The sequence below is a fragment of the Muntiacus reevesi genome, chromosome X (assembly GCF_963930625.1).
Source record: "Muntiacus reevesi chromosome X, mMunRee1.1, whole genome shotgun sequence".
Classification (NCBI taxonomy): domain Eukaryota; kingdom Metazoa; phylum Chordata; class Mammalia; order Artiodactyla; family Cervidae; genus Muntiacus; species Muntiacus reevesi.
In genome coordinates, this window is record NC_089271.1 from 13,598,676 (window position 1) to 13,625,156 (window position 26,481).

At 40.0% G+C, this 26,481-nt stretch overlaps 2 protein-coding genes across 3 annotated transcripts in view; one reads left to right on the forward strand and one right to left on the reverse strand.

Annotated features, from left to right (window-relative positions):
• Positions 1–15,043, reverse strand: part of CLTRN (collectrin, amino acid transport regulator) — a 184,402-nt gene extending 169,359 nt beyond the window's left edge. Inside the window, exon 1 of the mRNA XM_065915133.1 lies at positions 15,039–15,043. The gene's annotated coding sequence lies outside the window, so the exon portion shown is untranslated. The remainder of the gene's footprint in view (positions 1–15,038) is intronic.
• Positions 1,809–26,148, forward strand: ZRSR2 (zinc finger CCCH-type, RNA binding motif and serine/arginine rich 2). Of its 2 annotated transcripts, XM_065915130.1 has the most exons (13): positions 1,823–1,874; positions 2,266–2,345; positions 2,564–2,609; positions 5,945–6,035; positions 7,433–7,521; positions 11,189–11,297; positions 11,646–11,732; positions 14,821–14,859; positions 15,454–15,572; positions 20,280–20,493; positions 21,431–21,486; positions 22,425–22,534; positions 24,540–26,148. In XM_065915130.1, the coding sequence occupies exons 5-13, from the start codon at positions 7,496–7,498 to the stop codon at positions 25,019–25,021; spliced, it is 1,242 nt and encodes a 413-aa protein (XP_065771202.1). In that variant the 5' UTR covers positions 1,823–1,874; positions 2,266–2,345; positions 2,564–2,609; positions 5,945–6,035; positions 7,433–7,495; the 3' UTR covers positions 25,022–26,148. The 2 variants fall into 2 exon arrangements, with proteins under 2 accessions (XP_065771200.1, XP_065771202.1); XM_065915128.1 differs by lacking the exons at positions 2,564–2,609; positions 7,433–7,521 and having other exon boundaries at positions 1,809–1,874; positions 24,540–26,145.
• Positions 26,149–26,481: the final 333 nt, after the last annotated feature.

The window sequence follows — 26,481 nt, forward strand, 5'->3', positions numbered from 1 at the left end:
CCACTCTTGAGGTCGTTGGGAAGTTTTCAAGCTACTGCTGCTGTTAATAACAACTAATGTTTTTGGGACACTAATTATTGCCAGGCACTATGCCAACATATAGCATTTCCCTGATTTTTACAGATGAGAAAACTGAGGACTAAACATTAGGAACTGGGAGTTCCCTGGGAGTCTACTGGTTAGGACTCAGCCAAAAAAAAAAAAAAAAAAAAAGATCAGACAGTCAAGGCTTGAGTTTCCCAGTCCATCCAACTCCAAAGTCTATGTTCCTAATTACTGATGCACTGAGCTGAGCAAGGCCACCTTGGAGACTTGTTACTACAAGTGTCTTTGTAAGAAGCAGTAAGGCAGAGTTTATGAAGTTTGGGCTTCTGCTGAATGATTTCAGGGAGGGACTAGGGAAACAGGCAGCTTAGTAATTGGGTATCTCAGTAATTTTGATTTGGATGAGAGAGGAACAAAGACAAGCCAGGAAGGAAGTTATCCAATTATTAAAAGAAGGGGGTTGTTAATCCTTTTGCAGTTGCAACGTGTCCTTGGGAGAAACGTTTTTTCTTGGTCTTATGTGTGTAAACCACAGTCTAATTATTAGCAGGATTGATTTTGCTTTCTCAATCTCTTACTCTTGTTGCCCCAGTTTAATTCCTTGTTACTTCTCACCTAGATTGCTTTATTCTGGCTGTATCCTTTATACTGCAAACCAGTCACTTACCTAAAACACAAATACGATCACAAAAACCTCAGCTCAACTTGCAACGGTTCCCTATTCCCTAAAGAGCATAATCAAAGCTTTTGGGAATGGCCCTTCCCCATAACCTAGCACCAGCCACCTCTATCGCTGTATTCCTTAATACTCTCATATTGCCCTTTATACTCGATGGCCAAAATTCTCGCGGTTCTGGCAGATTCCACGTTGTTTCATCGCTCAGTGCCGTGGCTTGTGCTGATTTACCTGCAAGTCCATTCCCAGCCTTCTCCACCTGAGTAATAGCCCTTCGTGCCTGGGTGCTAAATAGCTTTAGTAGTGTTAGACGCTTTGTTACCCTATGGTCTGTGGCCCACCAGAGTCCTCTGTCCATGGGATTCTCCAGGATACTGGAGCGGTTTGCCATTTCCTATGTCAAGGGATCTTCCCCGCCCAGGTATTGAATCCACGTCTCTCCTGCATTGGCAGGTGGGTTACCCAACTGCCTTCAAAACAACTCGGGCATTAGAAAGCTCTCCTTGAATTCCCAAGTGGCCTATGTAATGTAAACTGAGTTGCCTATATCATATAATCTTATTTGTGAATTGGCCCTTCTCTGTCTCTAGGTTGGAAATTCCTTGGGAGCAGAGGTTGCACCTCTGTAGCCTCTAGAGCCGGCAGGTGTCAGTGGAAGGGGGAGGACTGGAGGGCTGTCTGAGGCGACGATAAGTGAAACCACGAATGGAGGCACAGCCTCGGACTGGAAAGGAAGGCTAGCCGCGTTGTTTAGGATGAGGCTTCGTGAATGGATGACGAGAAAAGGAGAGGTGTGACTAACTTCTTGGCCACAAAACACCTCACAATGAGTTGGGGAGAGGTAATGATAACGCACTGGGGAAGCGCTAGGAGAGAAGAATTACTTGCAGGGGGGGGTAGGTGCCCCAGAGGATTTTTCGGGAAGGAGACATTTAGTTGTGCAGACTTTGGGAACACGAGCCACCTACCCCGGCCTTTAGTCTTTGGTCAGTCGGAACAGAGAAACGCTCCTCTCCACGCCCACCCGAGAAGCCGCGCAGCAACTGCGCCTGCGCTCATCCTCAAGCCCGCCTTTTCCGGCCGGCTCCTGTGGGCGTGGCGGCGCTGGCAAGATGGCGGCGCCCGAGAATATGCTGTTTTCGGAGAAGCTGAGGTGAGCTGGGTTAGGAGAGATGAGCTGACGAGAAAAGGGGACGGAGCAGACCGAGGCTGGGCATGGAAGATGTGCAAGCATGAAGTAAAGGGGGAGCTGGGCCAAGCAGACGAGCCACCGCGGCAGCTCTATCCTTTCCCTGGGCGCGCCTGAATTACCAGTCGGCATCTGTGGGCTCAGGGAGGCGAGAAGGGGAGCAGAGGGGGATGGAGAAGACCTGCCGTGTGCGCATGGGATGGCGAGGCGGTGGTAAAGGCATGTTCTGTAATTAAAACGCGGGAAGCAAGATTTCACTGTTGGAGTTCCTATCACTGGGCGCGGAGGAGAAGGGAGCTCAGGCAGTGCTGCAGTTGCGGTCGCTGACGCTGGAGTGTGTGTCTTGTTTTTCCAGCCACAAAAAGTACAGGGCCGCCCTGAAGAAGGAGAAACGAAAGAAACGGCGACAGGAACTCGCTCGACTGAGAGACTCTGGTAATGGACTTACTTGTTTTCTGTGTATGAAATTGCTCCCGTGACTCTCGTCCAAGTACTGTTATCAGATACACAGTTGCTTGTGGCCATGACCCCTCAAAAAGTTGTTAGACCCATATCAGAAACAATGGTAAAAGTACTCGAGAGGGGGAAGCAGTCACGGTGAATCATCACCCACTGATTACGTGGAAGTATTTATAAAGTATCTAATATTACAGGTGCAGGCATCATGAATTACAGCAGCTAGCACAGCCCTTGCACATAGTAAGTATTCGGCGAATATTTTTCTTTGTAAAACCAGCAGGATTCGAGGGGTTTAGGCATTTTGCATGTTTTTCTCAAACTACACTAACGTGAGAGACCCCTTGTTGATCTTATTTAAATACAAACAGATAAAATTAATTATGAAACTTGGTTTTTGGTTTGGCCACACTGCGTGGCATGTGGGGTGTTAGTTTCCGCACCAGGGATGGACCCCATGTCCCCTGCAGTGGAAATGCGGAGTCTTAACCACTCCACCGCCAGATACGTCCCTATGTCTACATTTATGTAATGTTAGGGATGATGGGTGGAGAAGGCAATGGCACCCCACTCCAGTGTTCTGGCCTGGAGAATCCAGGGACGGCGGAGCCTGGTGGGCTGCCTTCTATGGGGTCTGACAGAGTCGGACACGACTGAAGCGACTTAGCAGCAGCAGCAGCAGGGATGATGAGAAACAGATGCTCAGGACATTAACATGGTACTGAGTGGAGTTTGGAATGCTACTACTACTATTGCCATGTGGTTATTTATCACTTTTTCTTCCTATTAAAATACTGTGGGAACCTTCATCTGTACTGGTGGTGGCCCTCACATGGCAGAATCTAATGTCTGTTTATTAAACCTACCTGTTTAATGACCTTAGTTGTAAAATTATATAGTAGTAATAAATGCACATGGAAGCACTAAAATAACACAGGAGTACTGAGTTATAATGGTTGTCATGTACATTAACCAGAATATGCCTAGTAAATTATCCTGGACAGTTCTTGAAGTCCACAGACCATGGCCTCAAGGAACCAGGATTTTGGGGCCTTGAGAAAAATAGCCATAGAGGTTTTATTTATCATTAGAGTTGCCCAGAAACTGTTTGAGTAGCAATACTTGGGATATTTAGAGTGAAAGGAACAGTGCATTGCCCTGCAGCCTGTATTACTATCTCTTTTTAAATTTAAAACTGGTCCACTTGAGACAGGATAAAGCATCAGGGATAAAAGGAGAAACAGGGTAGATTGGCATTATTGATGCCCTTAGTAATTCCCCACCCTCCTTAAAGTTCTCGGTTTCCTTACTATGCTAACCTGTTTTCTTGTAACATGCCCCAACTTTTAAAAAGTCTTTCTCTTTTTCTTTACATACTTCAATTCCAATGTATTGCATTGATATTTTTTATTCCCTTTTAACTCTGTAAAGTGCATTTGGAGTAAGCCTCTATGAATAGGCAAGTGGATGTATCCTTTGACAGTTTATAGTCAGTTGAAGGATGCAGCTCACTGGTCTGCTCATGATTATATATAGTTAATGGCAGAGCCACAATGAAGCACTTGCCTCTGGATGACTGCTCCTGCTTTGGCCTACTCGAACTCACAATTTTTTACTTAGTGGTGCTTCATGAATACTGTGGTCAACCAAACACTGCTGTGGGTTGTAGCACACTTGGATGTCCAAACATTACCCGGAAGACTAGAATATAGAAATATTCTGTAAGAATGCTCTAGAGTGAATTGGCAAGTGATTGGTAGAAATTTCTGGATTATCAACCTCTCTATTACAGGTAGCTTCTTTAGCACCCAATTCAACTTGAAATAACCTGAAATAAGTGGCATTACCAGAAATTAAGGTAACATGAAGGAAAAATGGGAGCTGGAAAACTGTAGAATGATTCCATATATAGTTACATGTATAATACACTTAGATACACTCTTGCCCCTTAAACAGCGTGGGTTTTGAACTGCGCACGTTCACTTATATGTGGATTTTCTTCAGCAGTAAATACTACTGTACTACATGGTCTGCACTTGGGTGAATCCAAGGATGCAGAACTGCAGATATGGAAGAACTGTGAATGTGGAGGGCTGACTTTAAAGTTATACATGGATTTTCAACTGCATGGAGGGCCAGTGCCTGTAACCACCGCATCGTTCAGTGGTTCAGTACTGTAGTTATCTAGGACTAGGTGAGCCTTTGGTTAGACCTATACTTAATATGGGCTTCCCAGGTGGCTCAGACAGCAAAGAATCTGCCTGCAGTGTGGGAGACCCAGGTTCTATCCCTGAGTCGGGAAGATCCCTTGGAGAAGAGAATGGCTACCCACTTCAGTATTTTTGCTTGGAGAATTCCATGGACAGAGGAGCCTGTTGGGCTACAGTCCATGGGATCGAAAAGAGTTGGACACAACTGAGTGACTAACACTTTTCACTTTTTGAATACTTAATGTATGTGACAGACATTATATTTTTCCATTTAGCCTGAGATCTTCTGTTATAGTTCCTTAACATCACTGCAGTTTTCCTCCTTTTTTTTCTCCCCACAAATTTAAATTTTGAGTAGAAGAGGATGTAGATTTTAATTATATTAGGACTTATTTTCCCATGTTTTTATTTTGAAAATGTTCCAATGTACAGAAAGTCGAAATGTACAGTAGACATCCATGATGTACAGTAGACATCCATGAACCCTTTGCCTGGGTTTGTCAGTTGTTAACATTTTGCCTTACTTTCTCTCTATATAGATAGATAGACACATGTACAAATTTTTTCTGAACCCTTTGCATGTCAGTTACATATACATAGCCCTCACCCCTAAATACTTAAGCCTGCATCTCTTAAGAATAAGGCCACAATACTAAACAAATAAAGGAGTAGTAATTCAGCAATATGATATACACAGACCATATGTAAACTTTCCCAGTTCAAGTTTGGTTATTTTGAAAAGCTCAAGCCAGTTGTTTTGTGGAATGCCCTGCATTCTAGATTAGTACGTCTTCTGAGTAGCCTCAGGTACACTCTGTGGCAAAATACTACACAGTTGATGCTGTATAGCTCTCATTGCATACATCTGGGGCCTCTCATGTCAAGTTGTTCCACTCCTAGTGATGTGAAGTGTGGTCAAAGTGTTGCCAATCAGATGGCTCCACTGTAATAGATATTTCCCCCTTTGTAATTAGTATTCATCTGTAGGCTTGTATTCTGAGATAGTGTAAATAAATATCCTCTTCCCAACAGTTAGTTCCTACAGTGGGGTACAGCAGTGAGGACTATTTTGCTTAAGTCTTTCTACATTTTTCAGTTGCCATTCTTCTATAAAGATGGATGTTCCCTCCATATCTCACCATTTTAGGGGGTATCAGTTTAATGTGTTAATCTACTACCATTATTGTTCTTTTCAATGTTCACATTGTTCCAATTTGGGTGGTTGGGGCCCTTTATTGTTAGAAAGTTTTAAGAAGAGGTTTATACCATAATTGTAAAGATAAAAAATTTATATAATTTTTTTCCTGAATTATTGACCAAGGCTTTGTAATACAAGGATAGTGTTCTAAAACATTTACATTCCTTCAGGACTCTCACAGGAGGAGGAGGAAGAGGAGGCAGTGGCAGATGCTTTTACTGAAGAACAAGAAGAAGAAGAGAGGCTATTGGAGAGAGAGAGGTCAGCACTGATTGAAGCTCTTTCTGCAAGCCCAGTTCTTTTACTTGAATATCCTAAGTCTTTGCTAACTAGGACAGGTCTTCTTTACACAATCTTATACAAAATAGATCTTGTAAAATGCCCTGGATAAGCTGTTTAAATCTCTAGTTGATGGGCTGAAACAAGATGTTGTCTTTAAAAAAAGTTCTTTCACTCTTTTGCTAATTTGTAAATGGTTTTTGAGAAAAAAAAAATCCAGATAATTAGTAAGTGTAAACAGTGAAAAGACTTCAATAAACTCCACATACCTAAAGATAGCCATTGTTAAGAAGGTAAGAAAGAAACTGTAGATGAATATATATATTTCTTTCGTGGGATGATATTTATACATATTTTTCTATAGATTGTTTTTTTCCACTAAGTGTATAGGACATTTACTTCAGTGTTGATACAGAGATCTAATTGAACCATTTCAATAGCAACACAGTATCCATTGTATGACTAGCATAATTTATTCCCTAGTCATAATTTATAGGTCTCTACTGATGAATGTTTAGTTCTCTAAATAAATGTTATTTACTGTTAAATCACATTCATTTACCATGGTATTATTAATTTACTGTCATTTACTATTTGTTATTTATTTACATTCAGGCTTTTTACTATTATTAAAAAAAGTTGCAGCAAGTATCCATGATTATATATCCTTGGTATTGTCCTGTTATTTCCTTAGAAAAATGCCAAGAGGAAAAGTGCACATAAAATGCACTTTTTTGCAGGTAGAAAGAGCATCCCGGTTTGCAGTTCGCCACCTTTCCAAGAGTGAATCAAGGTGCCCGTCTCTCCATACTGTCACTCACAATAGGCATTATCAATTCTTAAAACTTCTATAGTAAAAAGTTATTTCTCATCATTTCAAATGTACATTTAAAAAATACTTTCATTAGAGTACAGTTGATTTACAATGTTGCATTACTTTCTTCTGTATAGCAAAGTGAATCAGTTGTATGTATACTTATATCCACTCCTTTTTTAGATTCTTTTCCCATATAGGTCATTACAGAGTATTGAGTAGAGTTCAGATATATACTAGTTAATTCATAGGTTGAGTATCTTTTTATATATTATCTATTTGTAGATTGCTTAAACCTTTCTCTTTGGGGATACATTTTTTTTTGTTATGTAAGCAGTGTTATTACTTGATTAAGGATATTATTCCTATATCTGTCATGTGTGTGATGTATATTTTTTTCATTTGTTATCAGTCCTAACTCAGATTCCAGTGTTAGTTACTTAATTTGATTTCCATGTTGTCAATTTCATCATGATATCTGGCCTTGGTGTCTGACTTCAAAAGGCCTTCCCCAGCACAAGATGACAAAAATATTCTGCTCTTTTTTTCTTTTGATATTTTTCAGGGAGTAGTGTTTTGTTTACTGGGCTTTTTTAAAAAGTGGTACACAATAATAGGAATTTGCTTAATGCTACTCAACTGTACACTTAAATGGTAAGTCTTATGATATATATACTTTGCCACAACAAAAAATAAATAATATTTTAAAGGAAAAGAAACTTGATAGACCCTCTCCAGCTATTTAGTGTGTTCACTGGTAATGTTGCTTCTTTTCTTGTAATTAATTCCTATTACCTGCCTAAGCACCTAAGTAGGTGGAAATATCAAAGTGCTAGGGGGAAAAAAAGGTAGTGGTGATGGGAAACATGGAGTTGGATTCAGCCAGATCTGCATTCCATTCTTGGCCCTGCTACTTACTAGCTGTGTTCAAGTTGCTTAATCTCTCTAAGCTTCAATTTCCTTACCCTAAATAGGGACATAAACAGGGACTTCCCTGGTGGTGCAGTAGTTAGGACTCCCTGGTTGGGGAACTAAGATCCTGCATGCTGCATGGCGTAGCCAAAAAATATGATAATAATAATCATGAGATTAATAAGGTGGTAAGTGTATAGTGCTTAACATAGTGGAACAGATAGGAGGTGCTATAATAACTCTGGTTGTTCTTATTAGAGATTTCTGTTACGATGAAGATAATATGTATAGCATGAAAGAGGGAAGTCTTTTTGCTTCCCTATGTACTTAGGTGCTTCTTTTAAATCACATACATGTGTCTTTGTGTTCCATTAATATTTGTTTATTTCTTTAAGAGTTGCATAATACTTTACTGTTGAAAAGCAGGATAATTATTGGAAAATACTGCACTTCATGAATCAGAGTTCTGCACACTGAAACATCTACATATACCCCATCACATACACAGAAACGCTGACAATATGCAACATGCCAGTCTCTGCCATGGCGAAAAGATGGGTTCCTGGAATCTGTAGTTGTAAATGGAATACTTTCTCCCATCGTGTATTTGAAATTGCGGTTGGGTCCCCAGACTAGACATAAAACCTTATTTAAGTCCTGATGTCCCTGAAGTAATATAATATAGCACAGTTTCTCATATTTCATTTTCCTTTTACAAATTCAGTGGGACAATATACAGTCTAGGTTATAAGCACCAAATTGGCTAATAAACTTTTGAAATATAACCTTTAAGTTGGAAACTTGTGGTATTGAATATCTGAGATGCCATTTTAATACAAGATCACTCTTTATAACTGGTCATTTCTAAATATAAACTAGACACCCACGCATTTTTTTTTTAACTCTTTGTCATCTGTTCTTAAAACCTGTAGGTTTATTTTAAAGACGTGATCACAATATAGTTCTCTTTTGCTTGAGGCAAACCAAATCTCTGAACTGTAAAGAATAGCAGTCCAAGGGTTAGAGCAGGAGACGCCAGGTCATGCTACAGTCCTGCATTTGGCACTTTTAAAATGCATGGAACAGGACGGGTAATACTTTCTGAATGTGAAAAGCTGGATGTTACTCACTTATTGGCACCTAAAGGTTTGTGACATTGTATAAGAGACAGGGATCAAGACCATCCCCAAGAAAAAGAAATGCAAAAAAGCAAAATGACTGTCTGAGGAGGCCTTACAAATAGCTGTGAAAAGAAGAGAAGCGAAAAGCAAAGGAGAAAAGGAAAGATATACCCATTTGAATGCAGAGTTCCAAAGAATAGCAAGGAGAGATAAGAAAGCCTTCCTCAGCGATCAATGCAAAGAGATACAGGAAAACAATAGAAGAGGAAAGACTGGGGATCTCTTCAAGAAAATTAGAGATACCAAGGGAACATTTCAAACAAAGATGGGCTCAATAAAGGACAGAAATGGTATGGGCCTAACAGAAGCAGAAGATGTTAAGAAGAGGTGGAAAGAATACACAGAAGAACTATACAAAAAAGATCTTCACAACCCAGATAATCATAATGGTGTAATCACTCACCTAGAACCAGACATCCTGGAATGTGAAGTCAAGTGGGCCGTAGGAAGCATCACTACAAACAAAGCTAGTGGAGGTGATGGAATTCCAGTTGAGCTAGTTCAAATCCTAAAAGATGATGCTGTGAAAGTGCTGCATTCAATTTGTCAGCAAATTTGGAAAACTCAGCAGTGGCCACAGGACTGGAAAAGATCAGTTTTCATTCCAATCCCAAAGAAAGGCAATGCCAAAGAAGGTTCAAACTACCACACAATTGCACTCATCTCACACACTAGCAAAGTAATGCTCAAAATTATCCAAGCCAGGCTTCGACAATATGTGAACTGTGAACTTCCAGATGTTCAAGCTGGTATTAGCTAAGGCAGAGGAACCAGAGATCAAATTGCCAACATCTGCTGGATCATCGAAAAAGCAAGAGAGTTCCAGAAAAACATCTATTTCTGCTTTATTGACTATGCCAAAGCCTTTGACTTTGTGGATCACAATAAACTGTGGGAAGTTCTGAAGGAGATGGGAATACTAGACCATCTGACCTGCCTCTTGAGAAACCTGTATGCAGGTCAGGAAGCAATAGTTCAAATTGGACATGGAACAACAGACTGGTTCCAAATAGGAAAAGGAGTACGTCAAGGCTGTATATTGTCACCCTGCTTATTTAACTTATATGCAGAGTACATCATGAGAAACTCTGGGCAGGATAAAGCATAAGCTGGAATCAAGATTGCCGGGAGAAATATCAATAACCTCAGATATGCAGATGACACCACCCTTACGGCAGAAAGTAAAGAAGAACTAAAGAGCCTCTTGATGAAAGTGAAAGAGGAGAGTGAAAAAGTTGGCTTAAAGCTCAGCATTCAGAAAACTAAGATCATGGCATCCCGTCCCATCTCTTCATGGCAAATAGATGGGGAAACAGTGGTTGTGACTATTTTTTTGGGCTCCCAAATCACTGCAGATGGTGATTGTAGCCATGACATTAAAAGACGCTTATTCCTTGGAAGGAAAGTTATGACCAACCTAGACAGCATATTTTAAAAAGCAGAGACATTACTTTGCCAACAAAGGTCTGTCTAGTCAAGGCTATGGTTTTTCCAGTGGTCACGTATGGATGTGAGAGTTGGACTAGAAAGAAAACTGAGCGCAGAAGAATTGATGCTTTTGAACTGTGGTGTTGGAGAAGACTCTTGAGAGTCCCTTGGACTGCAAGTAGATCCAACCAGTCCTTCCTAAAGGAGATCAGTCCTGGGTGTTCATTGGAAGGACTGATGTTGAAGCTGAAACTCCAATACTTTGACCACCTGATGTGAAGAGCTTCTCATTTGAAAGACCCTGATGATGGGAAAGATTGAAGGCAGGAGGAGAAGGGGACGAGAGAGGATGAGATGGTTGGATGGCATCACCGACTCAATGGACATGAGTTTGGGTAAACTCTGGGAGTTGGTGATGGACAGGGAGGCCTGGCATGTTGCGGTTCATGGGGTCGCAAAGAGTCGGACACGACTGAGCGACTGAACTGAAACATCACTGTGGCCAACCTAAAGAGAAAGCTAGAGTGTCATTGTTTTGTGTAAAGATGTTACAGTTAGGAAATGTAGAAGTAGTGATTTTACACTGTTTCCCTCTAGGAGCATAGTTGCTAAAATGCAGTGCTTTTCCAAGATCACTACTCATATATCCTGGTCCTCTTACCTCCACTTAACTGCTTTCTAGAAAATATCTTTCATGATACTTTCATCATTCACAAAATGTCATTTTACTGTCATATATGTTTGAATGTATTTGGATTAGTGCCCATTCCTTTTATTTGATCACATCATTACATCAATAGGCAAAAATTACATGAGGAATGGTTGCTGCGGGAGCAGAAGGCACAAGAAGAATTCAGAATAAAGAAGGAAAAGGAAGAGGCAGCTAGAAAACGGCAGGAAGAACAAGAGGTATGGTACTAATCAGGTAATCAGTTAACTAACTAGTTAACCAAAATGACTCTCAGTAAGAGTTACATACCTTGAACTTTAAAAACCCAAATGTTAGGGCTTTCCTGGTAGTCCAGTGGCTAAGACTCTGTGCTCCCAATGCAGGGGGCCTGGGTTTGGTCCTTGGTCAGGGAACTAGATCCTGCATGCTGCAACTGAGACCTGGTGCAACCAATAAAAAACGGGGAGGGATGTTATTCATATTACCAATGTTAACATTTTCCATTGATTTGCCCCATATGCCAAATGTAAAAACGTGAGTCTGAAAAAAATTACCTTTCTTCTTTTTATTTTTTTCCCTCTGTAAAGAGAAAGTTAAAGGAAGAATGGGAAGAACAGCAGAGAAAAGAGAGAGAAGAGGAGCAGCAGAAGCTACAGGAGAAGAAAGAAAGAGAGGTGATTCCTGTCACAGGAGGATAAACGCACTGCGTATCCTCTTAGTGGGTGGATGGGGTGAATGATGGGTGGAACAATAAGCCTTAGGCATATCAGGATTTGAGCTTGGTGTTTTTCTTTAGAAAGAGTCATGTTTTTAGTTTGGATATACACTAACATTTTCTTAATGATGCTTTTCTCTGGATGTTTGCCGTGGCAGATGCCTTAAATTAAGGTTTTTTCCACCAACTCTCCCTATCTTATATACCTATATACCAGGGATTGGCCAGCTTTTTCTGTAAAGGGCCAGAGTAAATATTTCAGGCTTTATGGTCTGTATGGTCTCTGTTGAAAACATCCAACAGTGCCAGTGTCCCATAAAAGCACCCATAGGTAACATACAAATAAAGGGTTGTGGCCAAATTCCAATAAAACCTTATTGTTTTATTGATAAAAACAGGCAGCTGACCCCTGCTTTACACTTTGTACCACTCCACAGCAGACAGTGTTTTTCTGAGGTTTTGTTATATATGGGTTGACTTACCTAGTGAATACTATTTTTTATAGTTTCCACCTTTGTTTGATTCATAAGAGACTTCACTACTTTGGACATGTTAGCAAGAACTAATAGATTGAAAGAAATCAGAAGCTCAAGTATTGAGAGATTAGGAAATATTTTTTGTTATTAAGTTTTGACTTCTTTTCTAACTTGTGCTCTAAAGGCAGTTGTAAGTAACATAGTTGCTCACACAAAAAAAGAATCTTAAGGTATTTGTATACATCTCTATCTTTTAGGATTGTTTTTAAAGATTGCTTTGGTCTATTTTGCTGCTATTCCTTAACAGTGCATTTATTTCAAAGATATCACAGCTCATCTATCCTTCACTGATTCATCAGGATGTATCTTTTCTGTGATATTGCTATATTTGAATAGCATAAAATTGGGTAATCACCTGCTCATGGGAAAAATGCATTTGTTTACATCCTAGTCATAATGGGGTAGAAGCAACCTTTGTTTCTTGTGTCTCAGGCCATTGGTTAATTCCAGTGTAAATTTTAAACACCCTTACTTGAGTACTGCTTTCCAGATGAGGCAAGATCATGCTAGGTTTTTACGGGGCAGGAAAATTGTTTGGAGCTTGTCATATTTTTTTTTTTTAGAGCGAGAGTAATAAATTTCTATTTTAACAGTGGAATGGTTTTCAGTTGAGGTCTTTCTGGCACCAGATAAAAGCTAAAGTTTTTGTTTCAAAGGAAGTCTGGTGAGACATAAGGAGAAGCGGGTAAAATGAAGTCAATTCTAAGCATATATAAAGGGATCTGCATTCTGAGTTTCTGCTGTGAGCTAGATGGATGCTTCTCTGGTATTGGAGATAGGGCAGCTACAAAGATCTGTATTCATTGCGTTCAGTTTCTTGAAGGGGAAACTGAATGATAAATAACCAAAAAGATCATTTTAGGTGCTTTAAGGTAATGGTATGCGGTATAATGGAGAAGGCAATGGCACCCCACTCCAGTACTCTTGCCTGGAAAATCCCATGGACGGAGGAGCCTGGTGCGCTGCAGTCCATGGGGTCGCTAAGAGTCGGACACGACAGAGCGACTTCACTTTCATGCATTGGAGAAGGAAATGGCAACCCACTCCAGTATTCTTGCCTAGAGAATCCCAGGGATGGGGGAGCCTGGTGGGCTGCCATCTATGGGGTCGCACAGAGTCAGACACGACTGAAGTGACTTAGCAGCAGCAGCAGCATGTGGTATAAAGAAAGAAAGAAGGTCACATGACAGACTGATTGCGGTAGGAAACTACGTCTTTCAATTGATTGCCTGTCAAGGAAGACTGCTCTGAGAAGGTGCCGATGTGTGAACTGACGGCTGAGTGTAGAGAGCTTGGGGAGAAGGGTTCCAGGCAGAGAGGCAGGGAGGTCTGAGCCTGGAGCTGAAAGGAGGTCAGGGTGCCTAAATCCTAGAGACCAAAAAGAGGAGAGCGACAGGGGTGGGCCCAAGTTCAGGAGGGTAGGCAGGGTAATTCATGTAAGGCCTGGGTGGGAAGGAGTTTGGATTTTACCTGAAGTGTCATGGGGAGCCATTAAAGAGTTTTGAAGCAGGGACTGACTTCATTTAATTTATATCTTTACCTTTAACAGATCATTCTAACTTTTGTATGAAGAATAGTGGGTGGTGGTTGGGAGTGATGACCAAGGAGGCAAGAGTAGAACTGTGGTGACCAGTTAGAAGGCTGCTGCTCCAAACAGGACATGATGGTGGTTTGGATGACAGTTGATGCTTAATACAGAGAAGTACACAGATTTGTAATGAGTTGTGGCAGTTAGCGGAACTCTAGCTGGTAGGCTGAATAGGCAGGAAGGGAAAAGGAGGAGAAGAGAATTCAAGCCATATGTTTTTAATTTGAGCATGTAGGCACATGCAGCTCTGTTTTCTGAGGTGAGGCATTTAGATGGGTGAGGGGTAGGGAAGAGTAGAGTTCCATTTTGAGCACATTAAGTTACTAAGGACCTTTACATGGCCAGGTAGTTAATCTAGTAAGCAGCTAGACATATGAGTCTTCTATGTATTGCTTTAAGGAACTAGGGAAAAGTCTGTCAAACATAATTTAAAGCTTATTTAAATGCCAAGGAGGTAAAATTTTACTGGCATAGTGCAGAACTGTGATACTGCCTTATCAGAAAGTTTGAGATTTTTCATCAGTCCCAGTTCCTACTGTTCATATCATAATGTAGCATCTGTTAGGTGTTTGTGATGTTTCAGCTACCATTGTCTTTTATGATATTCACTAGTACCTCAACTTAAAAACTAGAATGTGGAATGTATGTTCAAATCTGCCAAATATTACTCTTACTGAAACTATTAGAAGACTATGTTTTCAAATGTTAGCTGTTTAATGTCCTAGTTGAATGAAGATTCTCAGCTGTATGTCTTTTGAAAGCTTTTCAGAAGATCGTGCTATAGAAAGCAAATTACAACATGAAGCCTTTTGTGTGATGGGTTTTTTAAAATTGTTATACATGAGATTCTTAACCAGGTAAACCAGATATGACTTACCTGACTTCGAAGGTTTTCATTAGTCCTATGTTTGCACCATTTGTAGGAAGCTGTGCAGAAGATGCTGGAGCAGGCTGAAAATGAGGTATTTTCAAAACTTTTCATTAACAATTTAAGGCCAATGAACATTTCTTTAAAAATACTATTTCCAGTAATGTTAATTTTGTGGTAAGTTACTTAGATACTGTCTGAATGTGGGATTCACATCTGAGGCTCTGTGATTTCTACAATAGCAACAACAAAAGTGAATTGATGAACAAAAGCAAAAATCACCCCTGTGGACTGGACCTGTTTATAATCCTTAAAGAATGTATAATCAGCCTCACACATTTTTATACCCAGATGGATGTTTTAACTTGATTCAGAGTAAATCAAGGGATAGTTCCCTAACAAGTCCTTTGACTCTTTTCAGAATCGATGGACAGAAGGGAAACCTTGGTGGCTGCTCCTGGTAGCTGTGGCAATGCCTGATGCTGGACAGTGCCCGGGAACCAGGAGAGACACATAGCCCCTATCTCATGACAGTTGTTTGTAGAGTCTTGGTTGTGTGGCACAACTTAAATGTGTATATTTTTACAGGAATCTGTTTTTATTTTTGACTGAAATATTTGAATACCTTTTAAACATTTAATTCTTTGTGGATTTTTACATCAAATAAAGTCATGATTATTTTCAACAGTTGGAAAATGGTGCCACATGGCAAAACCCAGAACCACCCACGGAATTCAGAGTAATGGAGAAAGATCGAGCTAATTGTCCATTCTACAGTAAAACGGGAGCGTGCAGATTTGGAGATAGGTAACCAATTTTGTTTTATTGTGTCAGAGTTAAGTGACTCAAAACATCAAGGTTTCCAAGTTCCCTTTTGGGGAGCGGCACGGGCTGGAGTTTGAAATGTTCACGTTCATTCAGGCCTCTGCTATGTTCTTGCTGCTGCTCTAGTTCCCCAAGCTGAGTGTCCCCTGCTCCCCAACACCCCCCTCCCCACCCGCCCCTGGGTGGGTTGGTCCAGTTCTCTGGCAGGGCTTCCTTTTCATTCCTCCCATAGCTGTCTGAGGACCTTTCACTTTTGTTTTCTTCCTGCGCTTATATTGGTCCACATGGGTGAACTGGGATGAGGAAATCTATTTCAAAAGACTGGAGCAGCCTGGCTTTGTTTTTTGAATGGCAAACACTGTGCGTGAAGAAGGCTTTAAAAACTGGCATGCCTAAAGGGATGTCTGTGAAAGACAGGATCTGAGTGAGTAGAGAAAAATTCTAGTGCGCATTCTCAGTCTGCTCTGATTGAGGAACAGACGCAGGGTTCAGCATCTGGCTTTAGTGGCTATAATGGTGAGAAAGTTACTTAAGCCCTTTGTGCCTTAGATTCCTCATCTGTAAAATGGAGATTAAAAGTAGTACCCCCTAACCCCAAGGCAGTTGTGAGGCTGAAATCAGTGAATTCAGGGAAAGCAGGTCGAATATGGCAGGCCCATGGCAAGCGCTGAGTGTTTGCTGTTAATTTCTTTTTGTTACTGTTGCCATTATTCTCTGAGACCCTCTGGTTCCCTGCCTCTTTTGGATCAATGATTTTAAAACAGGACATTCATGTAGAAAACTAAGTGTTGATGTTTTGATTCATTTAGCAAATATTTAAATATCAACTGTATGGCAGGCAGTGGTGATTTTTATAATTTGACTTGTTTATGAATGAACAACTTAAAGTGGATAAATAATTCATAATGGTGAATAAATCCATCTGAGGCAAAATCTAATTATTACTTTTCATTCTGCAGAAGAAAAGATCTAATTATATCTTAGTGTCTTATTCATCATAAAAAGGGATATGAATTGACAAATTCATATGTATTTAATGAGAAACTGTATGTTGTCTCTCATGTTTATTTTATTCATAAAATTATACATGCTGTGAGCTTTATTTCCTTCTTTGAAAATATGAACCTTCTCTAGCTTTCTCTTTCTTTTTAAATTTAAGCCATCACATCACTTTACATTTTTTAAGAACAGTGGTTCTCAACCCTGGATTCCAACTAGAATCATCTAGAAAGCTTGAAAAAAATTATGTCTTATCTCAAATTGAGTAAATCAGAGTTTTTGAGACTTGGGCACCCTAATTTTTGAAATGTGCTCAGGTATTTGTAATGTGCCCCAGGATTGAGAGTCACTGATGTAGGATTTGTGACTCCTTTTATGTTTTATAGTTGGGATGCTATATGCCCGGAATATCTGTGAAAGTATTCACAGAATCTGGTCAATAGTGAAAGCCTCCTCTTGAGGAACTGGGCTCCTTTTCCTCCTCTTGAGGAAAAGGAAGAGAGAAAGACTTTAACCCCCTTCGTATCCTTATATGTTTAATTTCATCAAAATAGTAATGATTGATGTAAAACATCCCCCACCAAAGAAAAAAATGTACAGTGAATTACCTTTGAAAGACAACTGAGACTCAATATGAGTTCATATTTGCACTGGCAACGGGAGGGGGGGGGGCGGGTTATTGAACCAAATTGTATGTAAAGTTTCCAAGCTACAGAATTCCTCATTTATGATATATCTCTAACATTTCCTTAAATGTGAAGGTTTGCAGTCATCGGATTCTGGATTCTTCTGTTGCGCATAAGTGAGAGAAGGGAAGATGTCCTAAATGGTTTCAGGAAATTGGTTGCCAGGACTTATTTGTGAAAAGGAGAATGGACTGTCAGGCTCTCGAAACTCAGCCCTGAGAGCCATTTCAAGGAAATATTGACAGTAGTCAGATTAGTTTGTGAAGATTTCTTAATATATTCATAGGCATGTGACATTTCACCATCACAACTATCAAAAAAAAGTTTGAGATTGATTTGGATATTTTCATCACTCAGGTGATGACTTGTGAAATAAGATTCCGTGAAACTAGCAGTTACAAAATCCACTACCGTCCCTTCAAACAAAGCTGCTGCTCACCTTTCACAGAGAGCCCCAGTGACTTGCTCAAGATCATACAACTGTCCTTCTCTGTTAAGGTCTATCACATCAGCACACACTCGCATAACCTAAACATCTCTTTGATCATTTTGTTTCTGTAATTAGTACAGAATTCAATTCTAGAACCTTTCTGAAGTTGATTTTTCTTAGAGTCACAGCTTGGAGGGGAGCTCAGGTTTTTTTTTTTTTTTTGTCCTTAAAGAACATAATCACTGATGAAAAGTAAAATTCATTGACCAGAGTAGTTATTTATACCTCACTTGTTTCCAGAAGTGATTTAAAGAAGGCTCATAGTCTACTACACTGTTTAATAAAATAAATAGAAAGCAAGGAAAGGGGAAGTGCATTACTGTGAATATACAGTACATTTGACTTTGGAGTTGTATCCATCCCACGCAGCAATGAGCTTTGTAGTTCTTACCAAAAAGGAAATGAGTGGGATCTCTGGAATGACAAATTTTCTAGGCATCAGAGTCTAAATGTTTTCCCATAGAATACTGTATAAAGATACTGAGTAGGAAGGTGGACAGTAACTTTCGTGGATATTTTATTAACAGTTGCATATGTAATTTTCATGAGAATATTTCTCACAAAGACCTTCAGTAAATAATCACAGCCTAACTTTAGCGTGTAACTTCATTCTATAAAGAACAAAGGTAGTGAGTGCCTGGAGTTCTCCCCTGAGAAGAGAAAAAGAGGCATAGTCAGTTCTACCTGAGGGGGCATTTGGAGACCCATGCCATTTATTGGCTGACCTTCCAGTTTAGGTAATGTCCAACTACCTGATTTTGTGGCAGTCTTACTTGATTCAAGGATCTGAGTAATGGGTAAATAGCATGGCTAAACCGGGAGTCCCCAGACATGACTGACCTTAAGGACCAGGTGTAGAGACTTTGAAAACATGGGTTCCTCACTCTTTAAGGTCTGAACAGATTGATCTAGGGCAGGACCTAAGAAATCTCAGCTCTTCCCAGGTGATTCTAAGAATCACATGGGTTTGGGTACAACAGCTTTAGACTGCCTTCCCAAGTATCCCTTGTCTTAGCTGAATTTTCAGTATAGTAGGGCTCGCCTTAAATACACCCAGACTATGTGGACTGTCTCCAGGCCAAGTGGGATATTTCCCTAGATGGGGAATTTGGCACAGTTCCAAAACTCACAAATGTTCATTTGACATTCTGGGTACTAGAGCCCAGTTCATTCAGATATAAGAATCCCATGAGAATTTTAACCTTGTTAAATTGGTTTTTCATTTAATTCTGTATGTGCTTCATACTTGTAAAATTCTGGTTCTACTAACACTGCCAACCAGGTTGAATCCTTGTTCTTTTTTCTGTGGGCAGTTGTCCTTGGGAAGATGGATCTCATTACTAGGTCTTTGGCTGAATAATCTAGGAGATTCCTTTGGAAACTAGAAAATTTCACATTAATGAGCACTGATTGCACATTTCTGAGTTGGGCATGGTATGTGCAAGGCATTCTGTGTGCATTGTCTCAGCTAGGTGTACAGATGTATGTTATAGACAGTGGAAAGTAAACATGAGTTAAACATTTATTTCAGGGCCATTGTTTTTTTTTCCTAACACTTGTTTTGTTCTTCAACTTTTTTTTCTTCAAGAGTTCTTGGGATTTTTTTTCTAAAAATTTTGTTGTAATTTTTAAGCTGGAAATTTAATCAGGAAAATTTGATGATTTGGAATCTTAAACTGTATTTTTTCCCTCTTCATTTTATTTGAGGAGAAAGAAATAAATAAGAAAGTAAACTCATATGAAAGATTTTTTTGTAAAAAATTACTCAGTTACAACCCGGTCTAGTTTAACTGTGAAAAGAAAATTGTTCTTCACAATGGTCAACCTCCTTCATTAAAGAGAAATTCCTTAACATTTACCACATCATATAACACATAAGCAGTGGACTGTGGATTAGCTCAGATCTCTGGGATCTTCTCTCCCCAGTCATGTAACTTGTGTGCTTTTCTAGGCCTCACTTTCTTTCTTTCAAAGTGGAGAAAATACTAGCCCTGGCTGTCATAATAGGTTGCAAGGATCAGAGGAAAGAATATAAAAATGCCATGAAAACTATGAAGTGCATTCCATTTAGCTAAAACTCTCCAAATACTCTGTTCTCTAAGTGTTGGGTTTGTTGGTGACTGTATGGAATCAGGATTGCACTGTTCTCACATTGTCCTGAGTCCCACGCACGGTGTCTCTGTGCCTGTCATCACTGTCTGTCATGCCCACGCAGCTTCTCCTTCCATGTGCTTCCATGTGTGTAAGGCTTTCTGAATTTCAGTAAAAGGCAGCTAAAATGACTCCTGAACTTGGAAATAATTCCCAACTTTACATTTTAATGAGATCCAGTATATCGGTCAGCTGTAGAACAGTTTTGTTAAGTGTTGATATATAAAGTCTGAATGAGGTTTGTCATCTTACAGTTCAGTCAAAACAGCTAAGTTGCTCAAGTCTTTATCTCACAGTTTAATGCAGGTATCTTATATGTAATTTCTCACCATTGGACTGCTGAAGTTTTTCCTTCATATGCAGGTGTTCACGTAAACACAATTTCCCGACATCGAGTCCCACCCTTCTTATTAAAAGCATGTTTACAACGTTTGGGATGGAGCAGTGCAGAAGGGACGACTACGACCCCGACGCAAGCCTGGAGTACAGCGAAGAGGAAACCTACCAGCAGTTCTTGGACTTTTATGATGACGTGCTCCCTGAGTTCAGGAATGTGGGGAAAGTGATCCAGTTTAAGGTGGGCATAGGCAGTGCACGTGAAGGAGGGACTGATTTGCCTCCCTCTGAAGTACTAGGTGGGATGGGAAGGTGAGGGCACAGGCTCCGCCTGTATGTTATGTCCATGCATAATACATATATACATATTTTATGGCACACATATGTGTGTATATGCCTGTCTGTCTATGTGTATGGGCTTCCCAGGTGGTGCTAATGGCAAAGAACCTGCCTGTCAATGCAGGAGACATAAGAGATGTGGATTCAATCCCTGGGTCAAGAAGATCCCCTGAAGGAGGGCATGGCAACCCACACCAGTATTCTTGCCTGAAGAATCCATGGACAGGGGAGCCTGGTGGCCTACAGTCCATAGGGTCACACAGAGTCGGGCAGACTGAAGCGACTTAGCATGCTTGCACATGTATATGTGTGCTGTGGGTATTGGGTCTATGTAGATAGGGGTGCCTGTGTCTGTGTGTATTTGGAATGTGAAGGATTTGCCCAACCTCAGGGGAATGCTGACCTATATGATGGAGGAGGGAGAATAGGATGGAAGGGCTTCACCTGGGTCTTTTTATGTTTTACGTATTTAAACATGCTCAGTCAAAAATGGAAAATGTTAGTATTAAATCTGGGTGATGTATATAAGGGCTGATTACTAGTCTCTGTATTTTTTTCTTTCTTTTTTTTAATAGTCTATTTTTATGTGTGTGTGAAACATTTCATATCTTTGAACAAAAAAAGGATCAGGTAATTGCCTGCAACACTGCCATGTGCTGAAGTATGCCTTAAATAGATGTGAGCATGGGGTAGTATCTTAATTTTGAAATTTTTGATTGATAACACCTTATGGTAATGTTGGCCTGGACAGAAGTACGTATGATGACTGGAAGGCTTCTTTTCCTTAGGTTTTTGACTTTTTTTTTTTTTTGGTAAATCAGTTCTTCATTGCTCCTTAGGTCAGCTGCAACTTGGAACCTCATCTGAGGGGCAATGTGTATGTTCAGTATCAGTCGTAAGTATTCTGAACATAAACATCTTCACATTTTGTCACAGTGTTGTGACTTACATTGACATGTGGGATTTTTTTTCCCCCTGACTATATAGCTTTCATATGCATGGTTTTGTTTTTTTTTTTGGCCGCACAGGGTGGGGGTTGGGGGGGGGGGCTTGCAGGATCTTAGTCCCCTAACCAGGGATTGAGCTCGTGCCCCATGCATTGGAAGCTCAGTCTTTAAACCACTGGACCAGGGAAGTCCCTGCATGGTATTTTTAAAAGTGTAAATATTAGGAGCTGATCTAGAAATATAGAAAGGATTAGAAAATTATATATTTGTATTTCATTCTTTGTATACTTAGAGTTTTTAATCTTTTGCAATATAGTGAATTTTTTACTTATATAATTTTAATAATTAAAACACAAACTGGAAAGGGATAACCAGAATGGAGAACAGAAAAGTATAAATTGAAAGAGTGAGAAATTAAAGCCCCAGATAATTTCAGTGTGCATTTTGTCTGCTAAGAGAGCAGTTAGTGTGTCATTTCTGCTCGTCATGCTGTTTGCCTGCATGGCGCCATGGCTAATGGGGTAAATTAACCATTGTAATAGGAAGGACAGCGATCTGAACTGAGAAAGAACGGGCGCTGACAGTGGAAAACACTTCTGCATTTTTAATGGTCCAGTCTTTTGGTTTAAGAAGCTTTGACTCAAGCTGATTTCCATGCATCAGAATCTCTGAGAGGTTAGTTAAAAAAAAAAAAAAAAGGTTTCTGAATAAATTGTGAGCTTCAGGAGCTTGAATGCTGTAATGAGGACTCCCTAGGTAGCACAGAAGCAGTGAGCTTGGTGGCCCTCTGGTAAACAAATACAAGATTTAGTTAACAATAAGATTAATCTGCATTTCTACTTTAGAAAGTTACTCTAAAGTACATCCTTTAATTTGTGGTTTAAAGGGAAGAAGAATGCCAAGCAGCCCTCTCTCTGTTTAATGGACGGTGGTACGCAGGACGACAGCTTCAGTGTGAATTCTGCCCAGTGACCCGATGGAAAATGGCAATTTGTGGTAAATACAACATGAATTTTTTTTCCCCCCAACGGTTCCACTGTTATATAAAGTGATATTCTTGCGGGGAGAGGGGAAAGCAACCTTTTAAAGGAGTGGAGATTAGCTTTTGCCTCACCTGGTAGATGAACAGAGATCACTATATAAAGTACATCATGTTTTAGACCTGTAACTGACCTTATGGGTCACTTTATGGATGCAGTGACTGGGGGCACAATGTATAGGTGACAGGGTCAGTGCTCAAAGTCCTAGGCTCTGCAGGAAGCCTGAGAAGTTGTGTCTGTTTTCTATTTATTGGCTCCTCACTTGAGCTGTTTTTTTTTCCCATCTTTATCCTTAATGAACCTTGTCATCTTTGCCACCTAAAACATTACCTGTAACACTTCCTGCGTTATTGAAATACAAGCTTTTGTGCCTTAGAGATTGATTATAGCTTTGGAACCTGGTCAGGGCACATTCCGTCAGATTGACTCATCAGATAGTGGCTGCCGATTCAGGAAATGAATTAGTCTTTGAGTAGCTGGCAATTTTGAAGGGGTCATTCTGTTGTGATTTCTATCAAATAGGCTTAGCCAAACCATTTATTGTTGAAGTGCCCCGGAAGCTATGAGAAGAGCTGCCAGTGCCTTCAGGGGCCACTTCCCTTACCCTTTGCTTCACTTCGCTTTAAACTCGCTTGCTTAAAACCTCCTATTTCAAAATCTGTAATTTATAAGGTCTGAATCTTTGGCAACCTGGTCTTAATGGTTGCTGTCACTGAAGTGGCGGGACGGTGGGGGGAAGGAATTTAGAATTCCTTGATTTGGTAAGCCAGAAGAACCATTATGCCTTAAAGACTTTGGGACTGAAAGAGATGGCTCTGTTTCTCCATGAAGGCACTTTTGTCAGTTGCCAGGAATCCAGTGTGATTTCAGTGAGGTGCTTCTGAGTGTGACTAGTAACTACTGAGCATTTTTTGTCTTTTTTATTGGATTATTGGCCACTGTATATCATCTTTGGAGAGATGTCTGTTCAGATACTTTGCCCATTTTTCTTTTGTCTTTTTGTTATTGAGTTGTAAGAGTTCTTTGATATATTCTACAGACAGGTCCCTTATTGGAGATATGATTTGCAAATATTTTCTCCCATTATATAGATTGTCTTTTCACTTTGATGGTGTTCTTTGAAGCACAAAAGGTTTTAATTTTGATGATGCCCAATTCATCTATTTTTTCTTTTTTTTTGCTTGTGCTTTGGTATCGTATGTAAGAATCCATGTCAGCCCATGCCATGAAGATTTACTTGTATGTTTTCTTCCAAGAATGTATAGTTCCATAGCTTACGTTTAAGACTCTGACCCATTTTGACTGACTTTTTGTATATAGTGTGTGGTATACAGGTATTTCATGTTTAACTCTTTTACATATTTAATTTACCGTTTTTTCAAAAAAGTTTGAAAATCTTCAAGGGATCTCTAAACTGTGCAAGTAGATTTCACCGTTGACAAAAATCTTTTGTATTAAAAGCACCTGATAAAGCATTAGGCCAGTGTTTATCATCTTCTTGAAATGTAAGAAAATACAGGATCCTCTACTTACAACATGCTCTTTATTTTAGCCAATGGTTCTGTCTTCCCACCACCGTGCCCTCAAAGAAGGCTGCCACCAGGACTGCTGACCAGGGCTGGTTCTTCAGTGTTAGTTAGGGATCTACATTGTCAGTCAGCAGGATGGTAAAACAATAGAAAAAATAATAAATAATATGGTTGCCATTGGTTGGGTTGCACTCCACACCATAACCCAGGAGGGGAATGGGACATTCTGGTTAATTAAAAGTTCTGATCTATTACTTTTCACAGTGCCTTTTGTTAGAGCATTGAATATTTTTGAAATTCAGGGAACCCAAACTGTGAGGTCATAGTATGTAAGGAGAAACTAGTCCTATCACAAGCGGACATCAGAAATGTACCTTGTGAAAAGGATGTAGTGCCAGCAGTTAACGCCGTTTCCTCACTGTGCCATTGCAGGTTTATTTGAAATACAGCAGTGTCCCAGAGGGAAACACTGCAACTTCCTTCACGTGTTCAGAAATCCCAACAATGAGTTTTGGGAAGCGAATCGAGACATCTACCTATCTCCAGATCGGACTGGCTCCTCCTTTGGGAAGAGCTCAGAGAGGAGGGCGAGGCTGGGCCCCCACGATGACTACTACAGCAGGCCGAGGAGGAGGAGGAGCCCTGGGCCGGCCCACTCCTACAAGAGGAACGGGGAGGCCGACCGGAAGAGGAGGAGTAGTCATGGGGCCAAGAAATCTCACAAACACAGGTCCAGAAGCCGGGGAAGGCACAATTCCCGAAGCAGAGGAAGAAAAAGGGACCGCAGCCGTGGACGGGGCAGCCGGAGCCACAGCCGCAGGAGCCGCAGCCAGAGCTCCTCCAGGTCCAGGAGCCGTGGCGGGAGAAGGTCAGGGAGTAGAGACCGAACTCTTCAGAGCCCCAAATCCAAATAAACTTACTGTGTTTTTCAGTGATTGTACATCTTATTTATTATGGCGGCTACATACTTGGATGGAGGGCTCTCTGCTCATGTGACTTAGCAAGTTTGGCGAAACCGTATGTAGACTGGAACCCTGTTTTAAAATATTTTTATTCTCTGATAATCATAGTGTGTTTAGTATAGAGAACCTAGAAAACATAAAATGTATACAGCCCAAAAATTACTTATAATCCTGACCCTTAAAGATAACCAATTAACACTGCAGCGTTACTTTAAGTCTTTTTTTCTGAGTATATGAGTGTGTACACATTTTTTTTACACAAAGATCATGGCTGTAGTTGAAATGTTTTTTTCACACCAGACATTGTCCTATTTCATCAAGCCCTAGTCTGTTAGTTTTACTCACTGCATAGTGTGGCTCTATCAGTTTATTAAGCTATATCCCTATTGTTGGATTTTTAAGTTATTTTAAATTTTGCACTATTAAAGAATCCCATGCTATAAACAGTCCTGTGGTGGATTTTCTTAAATACTTCATTCGTTTCTGATCATTGCCTTAGTATAAATTATATCAAGAGAAAGTATTTCCAAATTGCCATCCATAAAGACTATGAAAAATTTTACGCTGTCAACAATAAATTTTGCCTTTCCTATGCCAGATTACTTTAATCTTTGCCAGTTTGGAAAATTTTTGGTTTACTTATCTCTGTACATATAAGCTAAGCTAAGCCAAACACTTTGTCTTTAATGGGCATTCAGTTTGGTTGTTTGCCCTATTGTTGAATTTTTTACATGTTAATAGCTGAACAGCTTTTTACTTTAAAATTCACTTTCTTAAAGTACTAAACAGTTGTTTCCCGTCCCTTCTCCCCTTCTCCCCCGTGGTTTTCCATTAGGCCGTTCATCTTTTTTGTATTGTGTTACAGAGTTCATTGCTAAATATGCCAGATACTAAAGCAATTCTGGTTAAAAAAAAAAAAAGTGCTCAGAGAAACTTGTTGAAAAAAACAGTAGGGGATTCCCTGGTGGTCCAGTGGTTAGGACCCCTAGCTCTCACAGCCAAGGGTTTGATTCCCTGGTTGGGAAACTAAAATAGCACAAATTGTGCAGCACAGCCAAGAAAAAAAGAAAAATTGATTTGTTCCAGAATATAAATGCCTGTACCCTAATAAATGATTGAAAAATTTCTGTAAGTATCTACTGGATTCACTAATACTGAACAGTTCTCACTAAATTCAAAATTTTTCAATCCTTTCCTAAATACAGATGAGATAATAAAATGTGGCATTCAAAGCTGAACATTCATTTTAATAGATCAAGGAGGAAAAAACAAGATGAACATCAACTTGTTCTCAAGGTAACTGACTTTTCCCCTCAAGTGTTACAGGGATGCAAGGAAGTAGTTTTTAAACCACTGACTGGGTCATTACTCTTAAATATCCATCAGTCTTTTGTGTATTTGTTTGAACTTAA